This window comes from Coregonus clupeaformis, chromosome 21 (genome assembly GCF_020615455.1).
Source record: "Coregonus clupeaformis isolate EN_2021a chromosome 21, ASM2061545v1, whole genome shotgun sequence".
Taxonomy (NCBI): Eukaryota; Metazoa; Chordata; class Actinopteri; order Salmoniformes; family Salmonidae; genus Coregonus; species Coregonus clupeaformis.
In genome coordinates this window covers 28,215,318-28,231,952 of record NC_059212.1, presented here as the reverse complement: position 1 = coordinate 28,231,952, position 16,635 = coordinate 28,215,318, and the positions used below count along the sequence as shown (strand labels likewise).

The following is a 16,635-nucleotide window of genomic DNA, read 5'->3' as shown; positions in this document are numbered from 1 at the left end:
TACAGTATGTGGCAAGCATTGTCTGTATGTCAAAATGGCACCCCAGCCTGGTCTCAGAGACCAAAACGTATTATATGTTACTAAAATCCGCGCCACTCAATTTAGTATGATATGTTACTTTACGTTAGGTTGCATTGACTAGAAGCAACATCGTAAATGTAAATCAAGAACACTCAAATTAGTATGATAGGTTATGTTTGGTATGGACAATAGGTTACTTAAGGTCTAGCAACCCAAAGGTTTATTGTTCGAATCTCATCATGGACAACGTTAGCATTTTAGCTAATTAGCACTTACTATTTCTTAGCTACTTTGCAACTACTTAGCATGTTAGCTAACCCTTCCCCAAACCCTAACCTTTTAACCTTACTCCTAACCCTAACCTTAACCCATAACCTAATGTACAGTTGAAGTCGGAAGTTTACATACACCTTAGCCAAATACATTTAAACTCAGTTTTTCACAATTCCTGACATTTAATCCTAGTAAAAATTCCCTGTTTTATGTCAGTTAGGATCACCACTTTATTTTAAGAATGTGAAATGTCAGAATAATAGTAGAGAATTATTTATTTCAGCTTTTATTTATTTCATCACATTCCCAGTGGGTCAGAAGTTTACATACACTCAATTAGTATTTGGTAGCATTGCCTTTAAATTGTTTAACTTGAGTCAAACGTTTTGGGGAGCTTTCCACAAGCTTCCCACAATAAGTTGGGTGAATTTTGGCCCATTCCTCCTAACAGAGCTGGTGTAACTGAGTCAGGTTTGTAGGCCTCCTTGCTCGCACACGCTTTTTCAGTTCTGCCCACACATTTTCTTTTTGATATGATTGAGGTCAGGGCTTTGTGATGACCACTCCAATACCTTGACTTTGTTGTCCTTAAGCCATTTTGCCACAACTTTGGAAGTATGCTTGGGGTCATTGTCCATTTGGAAGACCCATTTGCGACCAAGCTTTAACTTCCTGACTGATGTCTTGAGATGTTGCTTCAATATATCCACATCATTTTCCTTCCTATTTTGTGAGGCGCACCAGCCCCTCCTGCAGCAAAGCACCCCCACAGCATGATGCTGCCACCCCCGTGCTTCACGGTTGGGATGGTGTTCTTCGGCTTGCAAGCCTTCCCCTTTTTCCTCCAAACATAACAATGGTCATTATGGCTAAACAGTTCTATTTTTGTTTCATCAGACCAGAGGACATTTCTCCAAAAAATAAGATATTTGTCCCCATGTGCAGTTGCAAACCGTAGTCTGGCTTTTTTATGGCGGTTTTGGAGCAGTGGCTTCTTCCTTGCGGAGCAGATTTTCAGGTTATGTCGATATAGGACTTGTTTTACTGTGGATATAGATACTTTTGTACCTGTTTCCTCCAGCATCTTCACAAGGTCCGTTACTGTTGTTCTGGGATTGATTTGCACTTTTCGCACCAAAGTACGTTCATCTCTAGGAGACAGAACGCGTCTCCTTCCTGAGCGGTATGATAGCTGTGTGGTCCCATGGTGTTTATACTTGCGTACTATTGTCTGTACAGATGAACGTGGTACCTTCAGGCGTTTGGAAATTGCTCCCAAGGATGAACCAGACTTGTGGAGGTCTACAATTTTTTTCCTGAGGTCTTGGCTGATTTCTTTAGATTTTCCTATGATGTCAAGCAAAGAGGCACTGCATTTGAAGGTAGGCCTTGAAATACATCCACAGGTACACCTCCAATTGACTCAAATGATGTCAATTAGCCTATCAGAAGCTTCTAAAGCCATGACATCATTTTCTGGAATTTTCCAAGCTGTTTAAAAGGCACAGTCAACTTCTGACCCACTGGAATTGTGATACAGTGAATTATAAGTGAAATAATCTGTCTGTAAACAATTGTTGGAAGAATTACTAGTGTCAAGCACAAAGTAGATGTCCTACCGGCTTGCCAAAACTAGCTAATTTCCCCCCAACATCGGACATCCCCTAACTTCGGACACTCTCTAGCGGTTGGAGGACTAAATCACCTCGAGCTCAACATTTAAATGGACTGGAAAATAACGGTACGTTTTGCGACTAAAGACACCCTTCTAGCTAGCTGACCACAGATTTACAGTGCAATTAATGTTATTTAAGTTAGGTTTTGAGAGTTTACAAAAAAGTGATATATGTACACATTTTGTGGGACACGCTGCATATTGTAAAATTAGACTGTGCGACAGACCACACATCATTTAATATCCAACTTTTTACCTCAAATATAGCTAACGGATTTTCTAAATGTTGCTAGCTTAGTTGCTAAATGTTGATAGAACTGCTAAGACAGCAAAAAGTAAAGAAATTGTAAGCGTTAGATAATACATATCACGAAAACAGCTGAATGTTGTAAAGCTTTACCGTATCAAAATTGGAGTCCTCTGACGGAGGCGTTTTGCACAATCTGCAAAAATGTATTTGGAACTTTGAACCATTAACTTTTTGACACCTTTCACTGTTGGCTATGTTTAATCTTACAACAGCTACATAGAGGCAGTATTTAGTCAAATGTTACAATGTATGCATCAATATTAAACTAATTGTGACACACATTTACATTACAGATGACAAACAAAAAACATGGTTACACTTTCAGTTATTGTGAAAACTTTAAATCACCTTTCAATGCCTTAGCTTTGAAATGTAAATGTTTATACATATTCAGATTGAGTTATCTTTCTAAAACGTGTATAGTATGCCAAGTTATTTAGCTACATGTATTTACCACCACAGCATGGAGAAAGTCAGGAGGAAGCAGTGGAGTGAGATGGACATGTTCCATGCCATGGAGGACTGCGGGCAGGGATGGCTATCCGCCAGGCTGCCAAGGTTAGGCATCTTTTGTTTTTAGGAGATTACCATGTGTATGTGAATTTTATCTGCTAGTAACAGTTTTCTTTTCTTATCTACCAAGGTGCATGGTGTACCTCGGCAGACCCTGGCGGCCGGGTGACCCATGGTTGTCGTAGTGGGCCACCCAAATTGCTTGCTCTGGTGCAGTACTGCATCTACTGTGCCAGCCATGGGTTCCCCTTCACCAGACAGAGGCTGATGAAATATGCCAACAAAATACGCAGGTATTTGGTGTTCTATGTGTTTATGTATGTAGATTGGTGGACTGACTGTTCTCAATGTGTGTGATGTAAATGTGGATGTGTATGGTGATACCAAAACAAACATTTTCATCCTGGATGGACAATTATATATTCTATTCTATTGTAGGTTTCGGCACCCAGGGGAAACAATCCCACCACTGGGGAAGAGGTGGTGGGAAATGTTCAGAAGGAGGCACAAGAACCTGAGCATGAGGAGGCCGGACACCCTGGACAGGGGGAGAGCTGAGTGTGCCACATGTCCGACGATGGACACCTTCTTCACTTCTTATGAGAAGCACTTGGAGGAGAGTGGGTTGAGGGAAAAACTCAGACAAATCTATAACTGCGATGAGCCTGGGTTTCGTAGCGACCAGAGCAGGCACAAAGTGCTGGCTCCCCGGGGCGCAAAACACGTGTACCAGCAGGCTCCAGGGACCAAGGAGCACATCACAGTGCTGGCCTGCTTCAATGCAGCTGGGGAGGACGTCCCCCCATTTATCATCTACCCCAAGTGTTTCCCCGGTGGCCACTACACACTGGGAGGCCCCCCCCAAGCCTTGTATGGACGGTCAAGCAGTGGCTACATTGACGGGGACCTGTTCAGGAAGTGGTTTCAGCACTTCATTAAGCATGCAGTGAAAGAGCGCCCTCTCTTTCTCCTCTTCGATGGGCACAAGAGCCACATGGACCCGGAGGTGCTCGCAGCGGCACTAAGGGAAGGGGTTATACTTCTTTGTCTTACACCTCACTGCACCCATGTCCTGCAGCTGCTGGACGTGGCATACTTTGGCCCTTTAAAGGCTGAGTTCTCCAAGGTATCTGGAGACCTTAGCCATTTTGACCACTCCTACATGGTAAACAAATCAGAATTTGCCAGAGTATTCCGCTACCCGTACCAGCGATGCAAGGACATGCACTTTGTGGTGGAAGGGTTTAAGAAGTGTGGCCTCTTCCCTTTTGACCCTTCAGTGGCCATTGAAGGGTCCTGTTTAATGCAGTCTCGGTCCCTGCCGGGTCCCACCACCGCCTCTCCTGGAACCAGCAGCACTGTGCCATCCATCAGCACCTCCTCCCCAGTGACCACAGGAGGACCCTCAGCCAAAGGCTCCAGTCCCAGCCCCTGCTCCAGTCCCAGCCCTAGAAGAGCACCCCCTAATAGAGGGGGGGGGCTGATAGTGAAGGACCTGGGGCACATCCTTACTGTCCTGAAGTATCGGCTAGACAGACACAGAAGGAATACACGCGCCAGTGGCAGGAGAGGGGTGAGAAGGAGAGGGCCGAGGCAGAGGAGAAAGAGCATCGGGCAGCTCTTCAGAACACAGAGGGCACAGGAGAGGGCTGCCATGGATGAGACCATTGACGCCATCACCTCTGCTGGACCCCCTGCTAGAACCACTCCAGACAGCTGCATCACCACTGCCAGTGCCTCCCAGTGTGCAACACCTGTAGGAGCCGCCGGAGTCCCCAGCTGCAGAAGAAGGCCACGTGACTACTCTCCCGGGCACACCATCGTCGACCCCTCAACCCCACCATTACAAACACCAGCTCCTCCAAGCCATCATCGGCGGTTTTGTCCACCACCACCACGATGCACACCACCCCACCGTCTGTCACCACCAACACGGCCTCCTCTGGACCAACTGCCTCCTCTGTCTCCCCTGGTCACACCACCATAGCAGCCTCGTCTGGTGTCCCTGCCCCCTGCAATTTGAATACCGCCACCTCCACAGGTAAACATGTTAAATTACAAAAAATGACTGTTTGTTATCTGTTTTATAAAACAGCAAATGTAAAAAAAAAAAGAAAAAGCTCTTTACATATCTACAGTCCATAGCACCAGCCCTCAAGTCATCTCCACCTCCTCCAAAACCTCTGCAGCTTCCTCCAGAGGTATTGATGTAAAAAAGTTGAAAAGGGTTTTCATGCAACATGCTCTGTCTAACACTACTTTTTCTCAAACTGCAGCACAGAAAAGGAAGAGAAAAGCTGCATAGTCACGCCACCCATGGCACCACTCTCAGGTACTTCATAATATGTTTCTCTCTCTCTCAGTTGTATCAATTACTATGGTTGTTGAAGAACTTCTACATTTTGCAAAACCATAAAAAAAAAAAAAAAAGATTTAATAAAAGAAGACACCACCTGCTGTGCTCGCTGCGGGGAGCATGATCTGCCTGCAAGCTCCCCTCAGGAGTGTAGATCCGAGGTGCCATGGGTGTGCTGTGACTTCTGCCAGCACTGGTTCCACTGCAGGTGTGTGCAGTGGGATCCAGAGGTAGCGGTGGAGCTGGATTTTTATTGTGATTTTGTTGACAATATAGGGATGGAGGTCGAGATGTAATTGTTTGTTTTGTTTGTGCTCATATGAAATTATTTATTTGTACAAAAAAATAAAATATGTCTAAAATATAATATATATACAGTGGGGAAAAAAAGTATTTAGTCAGCCACCAATTGTGCAAGTTCTCCCACTTAAAAAGATGCAGAGGCCTGTAATTTTCATCATAGGTACACGTCAACTATGACAGACAAAATGAGAAAAAAAAATCCAGAAAATCACATTGTAGGATTTTTTATGAATTTATTTGCAAATTATGGTGGAAAATAAGTATTTGGTCAATAACAAAAGTTTCTCAATACTTTGTTATATACCCTTTGTTGGCAATGACACAGGTCAAACGTTTTCTGTAAGTCTTCACAAGGTTTTCACACACTGTTGCTGGTATTTTGGCCCATTCCTCCATGCAGATCTCCTCTAGAGCAGTGATGTTTTGGGGCTGTCGCTGGGCAACACAGACTTTCAACTCCCTCCAAAGATTTTCTATAGGGTTGAGATCTGGAGACTGGCTAGGCCACTCCAGGACCTTGAAATGCTTCTTACGAAGCCACTCCTTCGTTGCCCGGGCGGTGTGTTTGGGATCATTGTCATGCTGAAAGACCCAGCCACGTTTCATCTTCAATGCCCTTGCTGATGGAAGGAGGTTTTCACTCAAAATCTCACGATACATGGCCCCATTCATTCTTTCCTTTACACAGATCAGTCGTCCTGGTCCCTTTGCAGAAAAACAGCCCCAAAGCATGATGTTTCCACCCCCATGCTTCACAGTAGGTATGGTGTTCTTTGGATGCAACTCAGCATTCTTTGTCCTCCAAACACGACAAGTTGAGTTTTTACCAAAAAGTTATATTTTGGTTTCATCTGACCATATGACATTCTCCCAATCCTCTTCTGGATCATCCAAATGCACTCTAGCAAACTTCATACGGGCCTGGACATGTACTGGCTTAAGCAGGGGGACACGTCTGGCACTGCAGGATTTGAGTCCCTGGCGGCGTAGTGTGTTACTGATGGTAGGCTTTGTTACTTTGGTACCAGCTCTCTGCAGGTCATTCACTAGGTCCCCCCGTGTGGTTCTGGGATTTTTGCTCACCGTTCTTGTGATCATTTTGACCCCACGGGGTGAGATCTTGCGTGGAGCCCCAGATCGAGGGAGATTATCAGTGGTCTTGTATGTCTTCCATTTCCTAATAATTGCTCCCACAGTTGATTTCTTCACACCAAGCTGCTTACCTATTGCAGATTCAGTCTTCCCAGCCTGGTGCAGGTCTACAATTTTGTTTCTGGTGTCCTTTGACAGCTCTTTGGTCTTGGCCATAGTGGAGTTTGGAGTGTGACTGTTTGAGGTTGTGGACAGGTGTCTTTTATACTGATAACAAGTTCAAACAGGTGCCATTAATACAGGTAACGAGTGGAGGACAGAGGAGCCTCTTAAAGAAGAAGTTACAGGTCTGTGAGAGCCAGAAATCTTGCTTGTTTGTAGGTGACCAAATACTTATTTTCCACCATAATCTGCAAATAAATTCATTAAAAATCCTACAATGTGATTTTCTGGAAAAAAAATTCTCAGTTTGTCTGTCATAGTTGACGTGTACCTATGATGAAAATTACAGGCCTCTCTCATCTTTTTAAGTGGGAGAACTTGCACAATTGGTGGCTGACTAAATACTTTTTTCCCCCACTGTATATATATTTATTCAACCCATCTTGTGTATTTCTTCCTTTACTTTCCAAGTGCACCTCTGCAACACAAACTCCAACAGTGTTTTCATTGGTTATGTCAATGCACATAACTGAAATAAAAGTTTTATTTGACGTAAATTATTAATACTCATATTTTTGTATTCAACTGTTATCTGTAAAACAAATTATGAGAAATTATTTGGTTACAACACTGAATATGTTGGTGAATAACCATTTTTTAAGAGTCCACAGGAGGACGCACTGGGCTACGCAATGAAAAGTTGACAGGCAAGTCATTATTTTTTACCGGAAGGCTAGCCAACTAGTCAACTATCTAGTAAAACACTTCGGGTACGTGGTTGGTGTCTCTTTTTTGAACAAAATTAAACGGATATATCTTGTAAATGAACAAAATAGTAAGGTGGCCAATAACTGGGGAATGTATGCCGATAATACGGGACGTATTTATTTGCTAAACCGCAAATAAAAAAAAGCTGATAATAGTAGTACTTCCACTGAAATGTCAAACATGCTAATTGCTAACCCGTTAGCTAAAATTTTGACGACACCAATAATCACATAACATTGATGGCTTGATCACAAGATAACACTGTTGAAGGTAATATATTTCTTAAACGCTGTTGAATATGCCGATAATATGGGGTTCCACGCTATAGTTTGTTAACAATAAATTTGTGGAGTGGTTGAAAAACAAGTTTTAAATGACTCCAACCTAAGTGTATGTAAACTTCCGACTTCAACTGTAGCACATCATACTAAAGCAGTCGAAGGTAGCATATCATACTAAAGGAATCTAACGTAATACAGTATATCATACTAAACGGGTCAAATGCGACCAAGACATAGGATACTATACATCCTACAATTCGTATTATATTGTACGACCGCTATTACATTGGTAGGCCAATGTAATGTAACCTAATGTAAAGTAACATATCATACTAAATGGAGTGGCAAGGATTTTAGTAAAATATAATACGTTTTCCTATGAGACCAGATTGGGCTTTGCACAACTTTTAACCAGGGCTTTTGACTAAGTGCCACTTGGGACGCATCCTTAGTGTGGATTGGATTCCAAACAAATACTGTAACGCCAGCTAGAAGTTTTCAGGACAATGCCAGAATGTGTGCAGCAGCAGTGCACTGTAGCAAATCAAATCAAATGTGCCACATGCGCCGAATACAACAGGTGTAGACCTTACAGTGAAATGCTTACTTACAAGCCCTTAACCAACAATGCCGTTTTAGAAAAAGTAAAAAAAATTAAGAGCAGCAGTAAAATAAAATAACAGTAGGGAGGCTATATACAGGGGGTACCGGTACCGAGTTAATATGCGGGAGCACCGGTTAGTCGAGGTAATTGAGGTAATATGTACATGTGGGTAGAGTTAAAGTGACTATGCATAGATAATATACAGAGTAGCAGCAGCGTAAAAGGTGGGGTGGGGTGGGGTGGGGTGGGGTGGGGGAGACCATGCAAATAGTCCGGGTAGCCATGATTAGCTGTTCAGGAGTCTTATGGCTTGGGGGTAGAAGCTGTTAAGAAGCCTGTTGGACCTAGACTTGGCGCTCCGGTACCACTTGCCGTGCGGTAGCAGAGAGAACAGTCTATGACTAGGGTGGCTGGAGTCTTTGACAGTTTTAGGGCCTTCCTCTGAAACTGACTGGTATAGAGGGCCTGGATGGCAGGAAGCTTGGCCCCAGTAATGTACTGGGCCGTAAGCACTACCCTCTATAGTGCCTTGCGGTCGGAGGCCGAGCAGTTGCCATACCAGGCGGTGATGCAACCAGTCAGGATGCTCTCGATGGTGCAGCTGTAGAACCTTTTGAGGATCTGAGGACCCATGCCAAATCTTTTCAGTCTCCTGAGGGGGAATAGGCTTTGTCGTGCCCTCTTCACGACTGTCTTGGTGTGTTTGGACCATGATAGTTTGTTGGTGATGTGGACACCAAGGAACTTGAAGCTCTCAACCTGTTCCACTACAGCCCCGTCGATGAGAATGGGGGTGTGCTCAGTCCTCCTTTTTTCCCTGTAGTCCACAATCGTCTCCTTTGTCTTGATCACGTTGAGGGAGAGGTTGTTATCCTGGCACCACACGGCCAGGTCTCTGACCTCCTCCCTATAGGCTGTCTCATCGTTGTCGGTGATCACTGTTGTGTCGTCGGCAAACTTAATGATGGTGTTGGAGTTGTGCCTGGCCATGCAGTCATGGGTGAACAGGGACTACAGGAGGGGACTGAGCACGCACCCCCGAGCGGCCCCCGTGTTGAGGATCAGCGTGGCAGATATGTTGTTACCTACCATTACCACCTGGGGGCGGCCCGTCAGGAAGTCCAGGATGAGCTGTAGTCAATGAATAGCATTCTCACATAGGTGTTCCTCTTGTACAGGTGAGAAAGGGCAGTGTGGGGTGCAATAGAGATTGCATCATCTGTGGATCTGTTGGGGCGGTATGGAAATTGGAGTGGGTCTACGGTTTCTGGGATAATGGTGTTGATGTGAGCCATGACCAGCCTTTCAAAGCACTTTATGGCTACAGACGTGAGTGCTACGGGTCAGTAGACATTTAGGCAGGTTATCTTAGTGTTCTTAGGCACAGGGACTATGGTGGTCTGCTTGAAACATGTTGGTATTACAGACTCAGTCAGGGACATTTTGAAAATGTCAGTGAAGACACTTGCCAGTTGGTCAGTGCATGCTCGGAGTACACGTCCTGGTAATCCAACCTGCTTAAAAGTCTTACTCACGTCGCCTACGGAGAGAGCGATCACATCATCAGCTGTTCCGGATGACTCTCTCATGCATGCTTCAGTGTTGCTTGCCTCGAAGTGAGCATAGAAGTGGTTTAGCTCGTCTGGTAGGCTTGTGTCACTGGGCAGCTCACGGCTGTGCTTCCCTTTGTAGTGTCACAATATTGCACGACTGCAAAACGACTTAGCACAACGACAAACATTTAGTAGGCTCAGGAATTAATGTAGGCCTAGACGGTGTTCCAGGGTCGTAAATTAAGGAATCAAACTTTCTGAGAAAGCTGTGTCGTGACAGTCTCTATGGGAACATAGCCTTGTGACCTGGCTAGCTATGTTACTGGGTTAGTCTGACCGGTATGGTGACAGAGCCATGGATGCATACCAAATTCCACCCTATTTCCTATATAGTGCATTACCTTTGTGCACTACATGGGAACAGGGTGCCATTTGGGATGCAGCCCATGTCTTTCTCTGTACCAGTAACCAAGCCAGGAGTTCCACCCACTGAATCAGAAGACTGTCTGCCTGTATGCCACTCCCCAACAGCAACAGAGAATGCTCTATGTAGGCTACTCTCAGTTTGAGTCATACATGCCATCAAGCTTAAAACTCTACTGTATAAATGTTGGAACATTTATGGCTAAATTCAAGCTTGTCAATCATTTCTGTGTGGTCGATTGTCAAAAGAGACCAGAGGTGACATTTAAACAGGTAAAATTACATCTATTTTCCCACATCCTTACAAGTAAAGTGCTGCAGGCACAAGCTTTGACAGGATTGTATTCTGACTGCGACACAGCAACATTCTTTCCCATAATGAACAGCTCCAATGACCTAAAGGCCTACAAGGTAAACAACATGTTGTGCTCTTGTATGATCATGACAGTGTTCCTTCATTTTTGTTATTCAACAAGAACACATTCCAGCAAAATTAGGAACTCAGGCATTCTGAATTCTGGCAACAGAATGAGCACATTTCTCACCTAACCCAATTCACACCTGGATTTTAATGTCTTGTCATGCAAGGAGTGGAAAGTGATGCCTTCCCCAAAATGCATAACAGAATACAGGACACAAGAAGGAACGTCTGATAGTGATCAGGTGATGATGACGCTTTAAGCATTTGTCTAAGGTCTGGGCAGGGCATTTATGATGATTTTCCTGTCTCTCCTGATGTTGACGCAGATACGTTTTACAGCCTGCTCCAATGTTCTGACTGCAGTGGGGATATAAAGAAGATATAGGCTAAATCCCAAATTACACCCTATTCCAGTACACTACTTATGATCAGAGGCCTATGGGCCCTGGTCAAAAGTAGTGCACTACATAGGGAATAGAGTGCCATTTTGGATGCACCCATAAAGAGCAGTGACGGGTTGACTGGCAGGCAGGCTGCTGAGCAGTCCGAACCTCTGCCTGGCTTTTATCTGGCGAGGCAGGACGGCGGGCTGCGTGGCAGAGTTGGCGTGCACTTCCTGTGTGCACCCACTTAGTCTTCAGAATAGAACAGACTACACCACCACCCTGTACCAGTGTTTACAGAAAACAGACAGAACATAAACAAGCAAGGGCTTCTTCACAGGAGCATACTGTACTTCTGACTGTACTACACAGGAGCATACTGTACTTCTGACTGTACTACACAGGAGCATACTGTACTTCTGACTGTACTACACAGGAGCATACTGTACTTCTGACTGTACTACACAGGAGCATACTGTACTTCTGACTGTACTACACAGGAGCATACTGTACTTCTGACTGTACTACACAGGAGCATACTGTACTTCTGACTGTACTAACTAGTAGGGCCTGGACGATACCAGTATTGCGATACTTGTTAGTATCATGGCAAGGAAACAAAACACGAAGCATATTTAACTTCTTTAGGAAAACCGCCCTCATGTTGGAAACAAACATCATTATGTTGTAATCGAGAATCACATTTATTTTCCAAGCTATAGCACACAATATTTTACATACAGCAGGTTTTTAAAGGACCAAAGAGTTTGGTCTGCTTCGTGTTTTCATTTTTGCCATGGAAAAAATATTGTGATACTGGTATCGTCACAGCCCTACTAACTAAGTCATAACTCCTGACAACAACCTACCAGTAAAATGCATTGATTATCCCAAGACGCATTTTTTTAAACAACAACAATCAGTGCTGTTTATAGATGAAGAGCACATGATAAGGATCTCACTGTAATTACATTGGGTTAAACAAATACCCTATGTTAGTCAGTAGAAAGAACAAGTGGTTTCCTCTTTAGTTATGACCACAAGGCATGAGAATGCTGCCGCATCAAACAGTCCTGGTGAGGCCTTTTATCATGGCTGGCTGCACTGCTCCGCTCTGCTCTACTTTCAAACACACAGCGGCTACGCTACGTAGCCACAGAAATGCCACTCCCATTTCCACCTCCCTCGCCCCCAGCTCAGTCAGGCACAGGTTACCAGCCAGTCCTAAAGGCACAGCGCTTTACAGGTAATATCTTCTTCTTCAAGGGGCGGTAAATCCAATAGAAATGACAGGCTGGTTAGAGGGGTAGACCATTCACTCATCCTTTTAAAAGTATGTACGACTGGACTACAGGTCAGAGGTGAACATGTACAGGCACCATTGGCACTATAGCAGCCTAGCCTGGTCCCAGATCTGTCAAGACAGAAGAAACAGATGTGGGACCAGGCTAAAAAGAGTGCAGTTCAAGAGCGATAGCAGAGCTCCAGAGGTTAAAATAAGGCTTAGACAGACGGCTGTTTGTCACTCTAAAGGACTTCATTACACCCCAGTCTTCATCCCAGGACTTAGACCAAGGCCTCTGACTATATCAGGGGGAAAATAACACTGGCAGATACTGTACTTGGGATCTGTGTCAGCCCTCTGGCCCATCTCTGTGGTCTGTGTTTGTAGGGCTAATGACAGTCCCTTGTCTCGGATGCAATGCCTCTACTAACTCTATTGTATTAATGCTGTATCATTGCATCACAACAGATACTAAAAGTGGTTAGGATTATGTTTTACAATGAGCGTAGACTGGCTAGGAAAATAAATGTGGCATGCTATTGTAGTCATTGAGACTAGCAGGACTGGACTGTAAAGGTTGGTTCTGTGTGACGATTATTGAGCTTAACTGGCGAGAAATAATTCAACTCAGCAGCCCTGGAACAATCTGCTCACAGCATTGGTCCAACACTAACTGATTTAGTTGCTTTAGGGTTAATATGTCTTAGGCCAAGAGGTGAGGGTTGTTGTATGAGATGGTATAGATTGGATGCACAGCTGATTTACCATAGACCTGTAATGATTAATAACAATGCGATAAGCAGCATAGTTCTTCTTAGAGAAAAATCAATATTAGGAGTAGGTAGAAATCCTACCCAATGAGAAAGATGCAGCCTCGACTGCATAACAGCACAGAGGAGACTTAAAATAAAGCTAATTTGCTCTCCCCAACCGACACAGAGGCGATAAGACCCATATCTTAAGGATAAACACAGCAATGCTATTTCAGTCCCATAACTTCACACCACTAAAATTAGAATATGTATTGTCACAGAGACAAATGACGCATGACTACTGGTAATCAACATCACCTGAAACTGAGTCTGGTTAAAATAAGACCGGAGTATTATTGCCTAGCTAGGAAATATATCCAAGCTATTGTACCTCATTATCTCTTCAGTTGTGATGACTGAAGGAAATCAATCCAACAGGAAGTAGTTACAATGCCCTTCTTGTCCTTTGATGGCATGTCTCATTCTCCTCAGGGATTCCCTATCAAACCCTCAATTTATAACAGATGCTGACACACAGGAAGACAGCAGTCAAGGAGCAGGGGATGGACTAAAGCTACGTCCCAAATGGCACCCTATTCCCTATATAGTGCACTACTTTTGACCAGGGCCCATCAAAAGTTGTGCACTATATAGGGAATTGGTATTCATTTGGGATGCAAACTAATTATAATTAGACTTGGTGGGAATGGGCTTCATGAAACTGGAGCTCAATAAAACGTCCTTCATATCCAGCTGTCTGCAGACCACTCCCTCTTCAGAGGATCGAACGACTACAATAGTTGTAGAATTAGTAAAAATGGCTGCCAATACTTACAGGCTTCTTTATGAAAAAGACAGATACTGCTCCGATCAATGGCATGTCTCCGAGCAGGGGCTCCATGACGACCCTCAAGACACCTTGAAGCTGCAGAAAACAGGCCAAAACAGTGGTATGATAAACATTATTATTATCCACAGCTTCAAGATAACTGTCTATATAGTTAATGGGCCTTGTTAGGAAAATATCACTTCCTTTTCAAGGAAAAGTCTGACCAGTTTTCCACTGATTCCATTAGTATCCATCATGACTGATATTACTAATTACTCAGAAATGTAGACACTCCAAATGTGGTTGCAATTAAACACAAAGTCATCCCTTAACATGCAATGGAAATATTTAACCTTTATATTTAGATCAGTGTTTACTCTATTTTAAGAGGACATTTTCGATTACCATACTCCTATGTGGTCTTATTCTTACGTATACTCAACACAGTGGCTTGTTCAGAATCAAAACAAATCTTGTTTAAGGGCTTCATTCTGAATACTGTCACAAATGATTACAGTGAAAAGCCAGCCACCTATTAGGAGCCAACAAAACCGTCTGAAATCTGGACTGATACCTAAACAGCCTATCAGAGTGGACGCATAGACCACCTGTCTCAAACAGTCTCAAATCTGGCCATACAGAATGGATTTGCAATCTTTACTGTAGGCTACTGAATATAACTGTCTCTCTCTGATCTCTCAACAGCAAATATGCTGGTGGTTTGCAAGGGCAACCTCTGCCCATATTGTATAATCACCTTTCATCCTTATCTATGTGTGTCAACATATTGTGTGGAGAAAAAAACTACAGTTTATATAATGCATAGCCAAATATGGAGGTGGCTAATGGTTAGTCTAATGCACCAGACAGATCCTCTCCAAACTCAGAAGGTCTGGTATATCAACTCTTCAATAGCGGGAGAGTCACAACATTTCAGAATAGTAGGTAGTGTATGCATGTGTATGGTATTAAAAACATGACTACCTGTATACTTTTTATACCAGCTCTGCAGTAGTATTTCTTGATGTCAACATCAATCTCTGTATTTCCAATAAAGCTGATAGAACAAAATAGAACAAAACCCAATATGTTATGATATACAATTATATGAAATCAGACATTTCTTCAAATTGAACCACAGTGCATGTGACTTTACCTAATCTCCAGGTCCATGATAATCTGTCGTTTGTCCACATTCTCAGTGTACACTTTGACCCCGTTCACCCTTAGTGGCTGCAGAAAGAAAACGAGAGAGGGGGGTAGAGAGAGGGGGGATGACAAAGCAGGACCCACTGGTTGACAAGTGCCTCTGGTGCTCAAACGAGGGAAAACTTCCTAACTGTGCTTGCCCAACCACACGTCAAGCAGGGATGTGTTCCCCAAGTTCCCTTACAAGGTTAACAAGTTTGAAAATGTACATGCAGGAAACATAGCTGGACATAGTTGATATATGGCTAATGACTATAGACAAACACCTATGAACTATATTATACAAACTAAACACCTATAAAAACAAAATATAGAACACTTTCCATACTGATTGACATAACAGTGGGAACATAACTAACAGTAACATTGACCCCATAACTCATCCCTGGAAATATATATGCATATCTAAATGCCTCAGTCTCACCTTGTCCCCCATGTCTATCTTGGTGAAGCAGAAGGAGCTGAGGTGAGCGTTAGCCCCCTTCACAGCCGGCTCGATGGTCTCTCTGAACAGCTTGTCAACAAACTGACAGATGTACGGCCACATCTGTTTCACTGTCTGGGTAAGGAGACAGCCAGGAAAAATCAGGGTTAGACGGGTCATATTCTCAAAACTCAATGTCTGTCAGACACACTACACAGGTTATGGCCCTGTTCTCTGTATGGTTTTATTTAATAGGACTAAATATTAAACTGTTGAATTGAAGATAAGAAATACTTTATTAATCCTCGAAGGAAAATTAGGAGCATTACTGTGTCATAGCTAACAGGTAGGAAATGCCCTCATAATTGCCTACCACACATACCATTACCTCAACTGCCACATGTTCTTTGTTTGGGTGTGGCCCTGCTACAGTTTATTGGCTCTACTTTGTTTAAGTACTGATGCATGTGCTCCTTACCACATATGAGCCTACTATAAAAACAATAGCATCTAACACTTTTGCTTAACCAATAGAGGCCAAGAAAACAAAAGTTTCTATTTTTATTATCTACTGTGTCTTAGAAACATGGACTAAATCCCCCTCCAGTGAGTTCCAGAAGTGAGAAGGGTCTCCAAGGAGGCTGGTACTGGAGCTGGGTTAGCAGAGCTCCAGATACGGGCCTATTTATATCAGGCTGCTGCCTGCCTGCTCTGCCTGCCTCCCAGTCTGCCTGCCTTCCTCCCAGCCTGTCCTGCCTCCCAGCCTGCTTCCAGTCCACACTGTAAAGCAAGGCAAGTGCTGCAGCTGGGGAAGTTGGTATCAGACCTGGGTTCAAATACTATTTTAAATCAGTTCAAATACTTTATCTGTGCTTGATTGAGCTTGCCTGGGTTGAAAGACCAATAGGATAGTCCCCTGTAGCTCAGTTGGTAGAGCATGGCGCTTGCAACGGCAGGGTTGTGGGTTCGTTTCCCACGGGGGGCCAGTATGAAAATGT

The 16,635-nt window shown here is 43.6% G+C and overlaps 1 protein-coding gene across 2 annotated transcripts in view; it reads right to left on the bottom strand.

Annotated features, from left to right (window-relative positions):
- LOC121535177 (extended synaptotagmin-2) overlaps positions 1–16,635 on the bottom strand; it is a 72,526-nt gene that overhangs the window by 40,920 nt on the left and 14,971 nt on the right. For both annotated transcript variants that reach the window (XM_041841968.1, XM_041841969.1), the window contains exons 4-7: positions 15,638–15,772; positions 15,161–15,237; positions 14,989–15,061; positions 14,011–14,100 (exon numbers count right to left, since the gene is read on the bottom strand). In XM_041841968.1, coding sequence (XP_041697902.1) covers positions 14,011–14,100; positions 14,989–15,061; positions 15,161–15,237; positions 15,638–15,772 — 375 coding nt within the window. The remainder of the gene's footprint in view (positions 1–14,010; positions 14,101–14,988; positions 15,062–15,160; positions 15,238–15,637; positions 15,773–16,635) is intronic.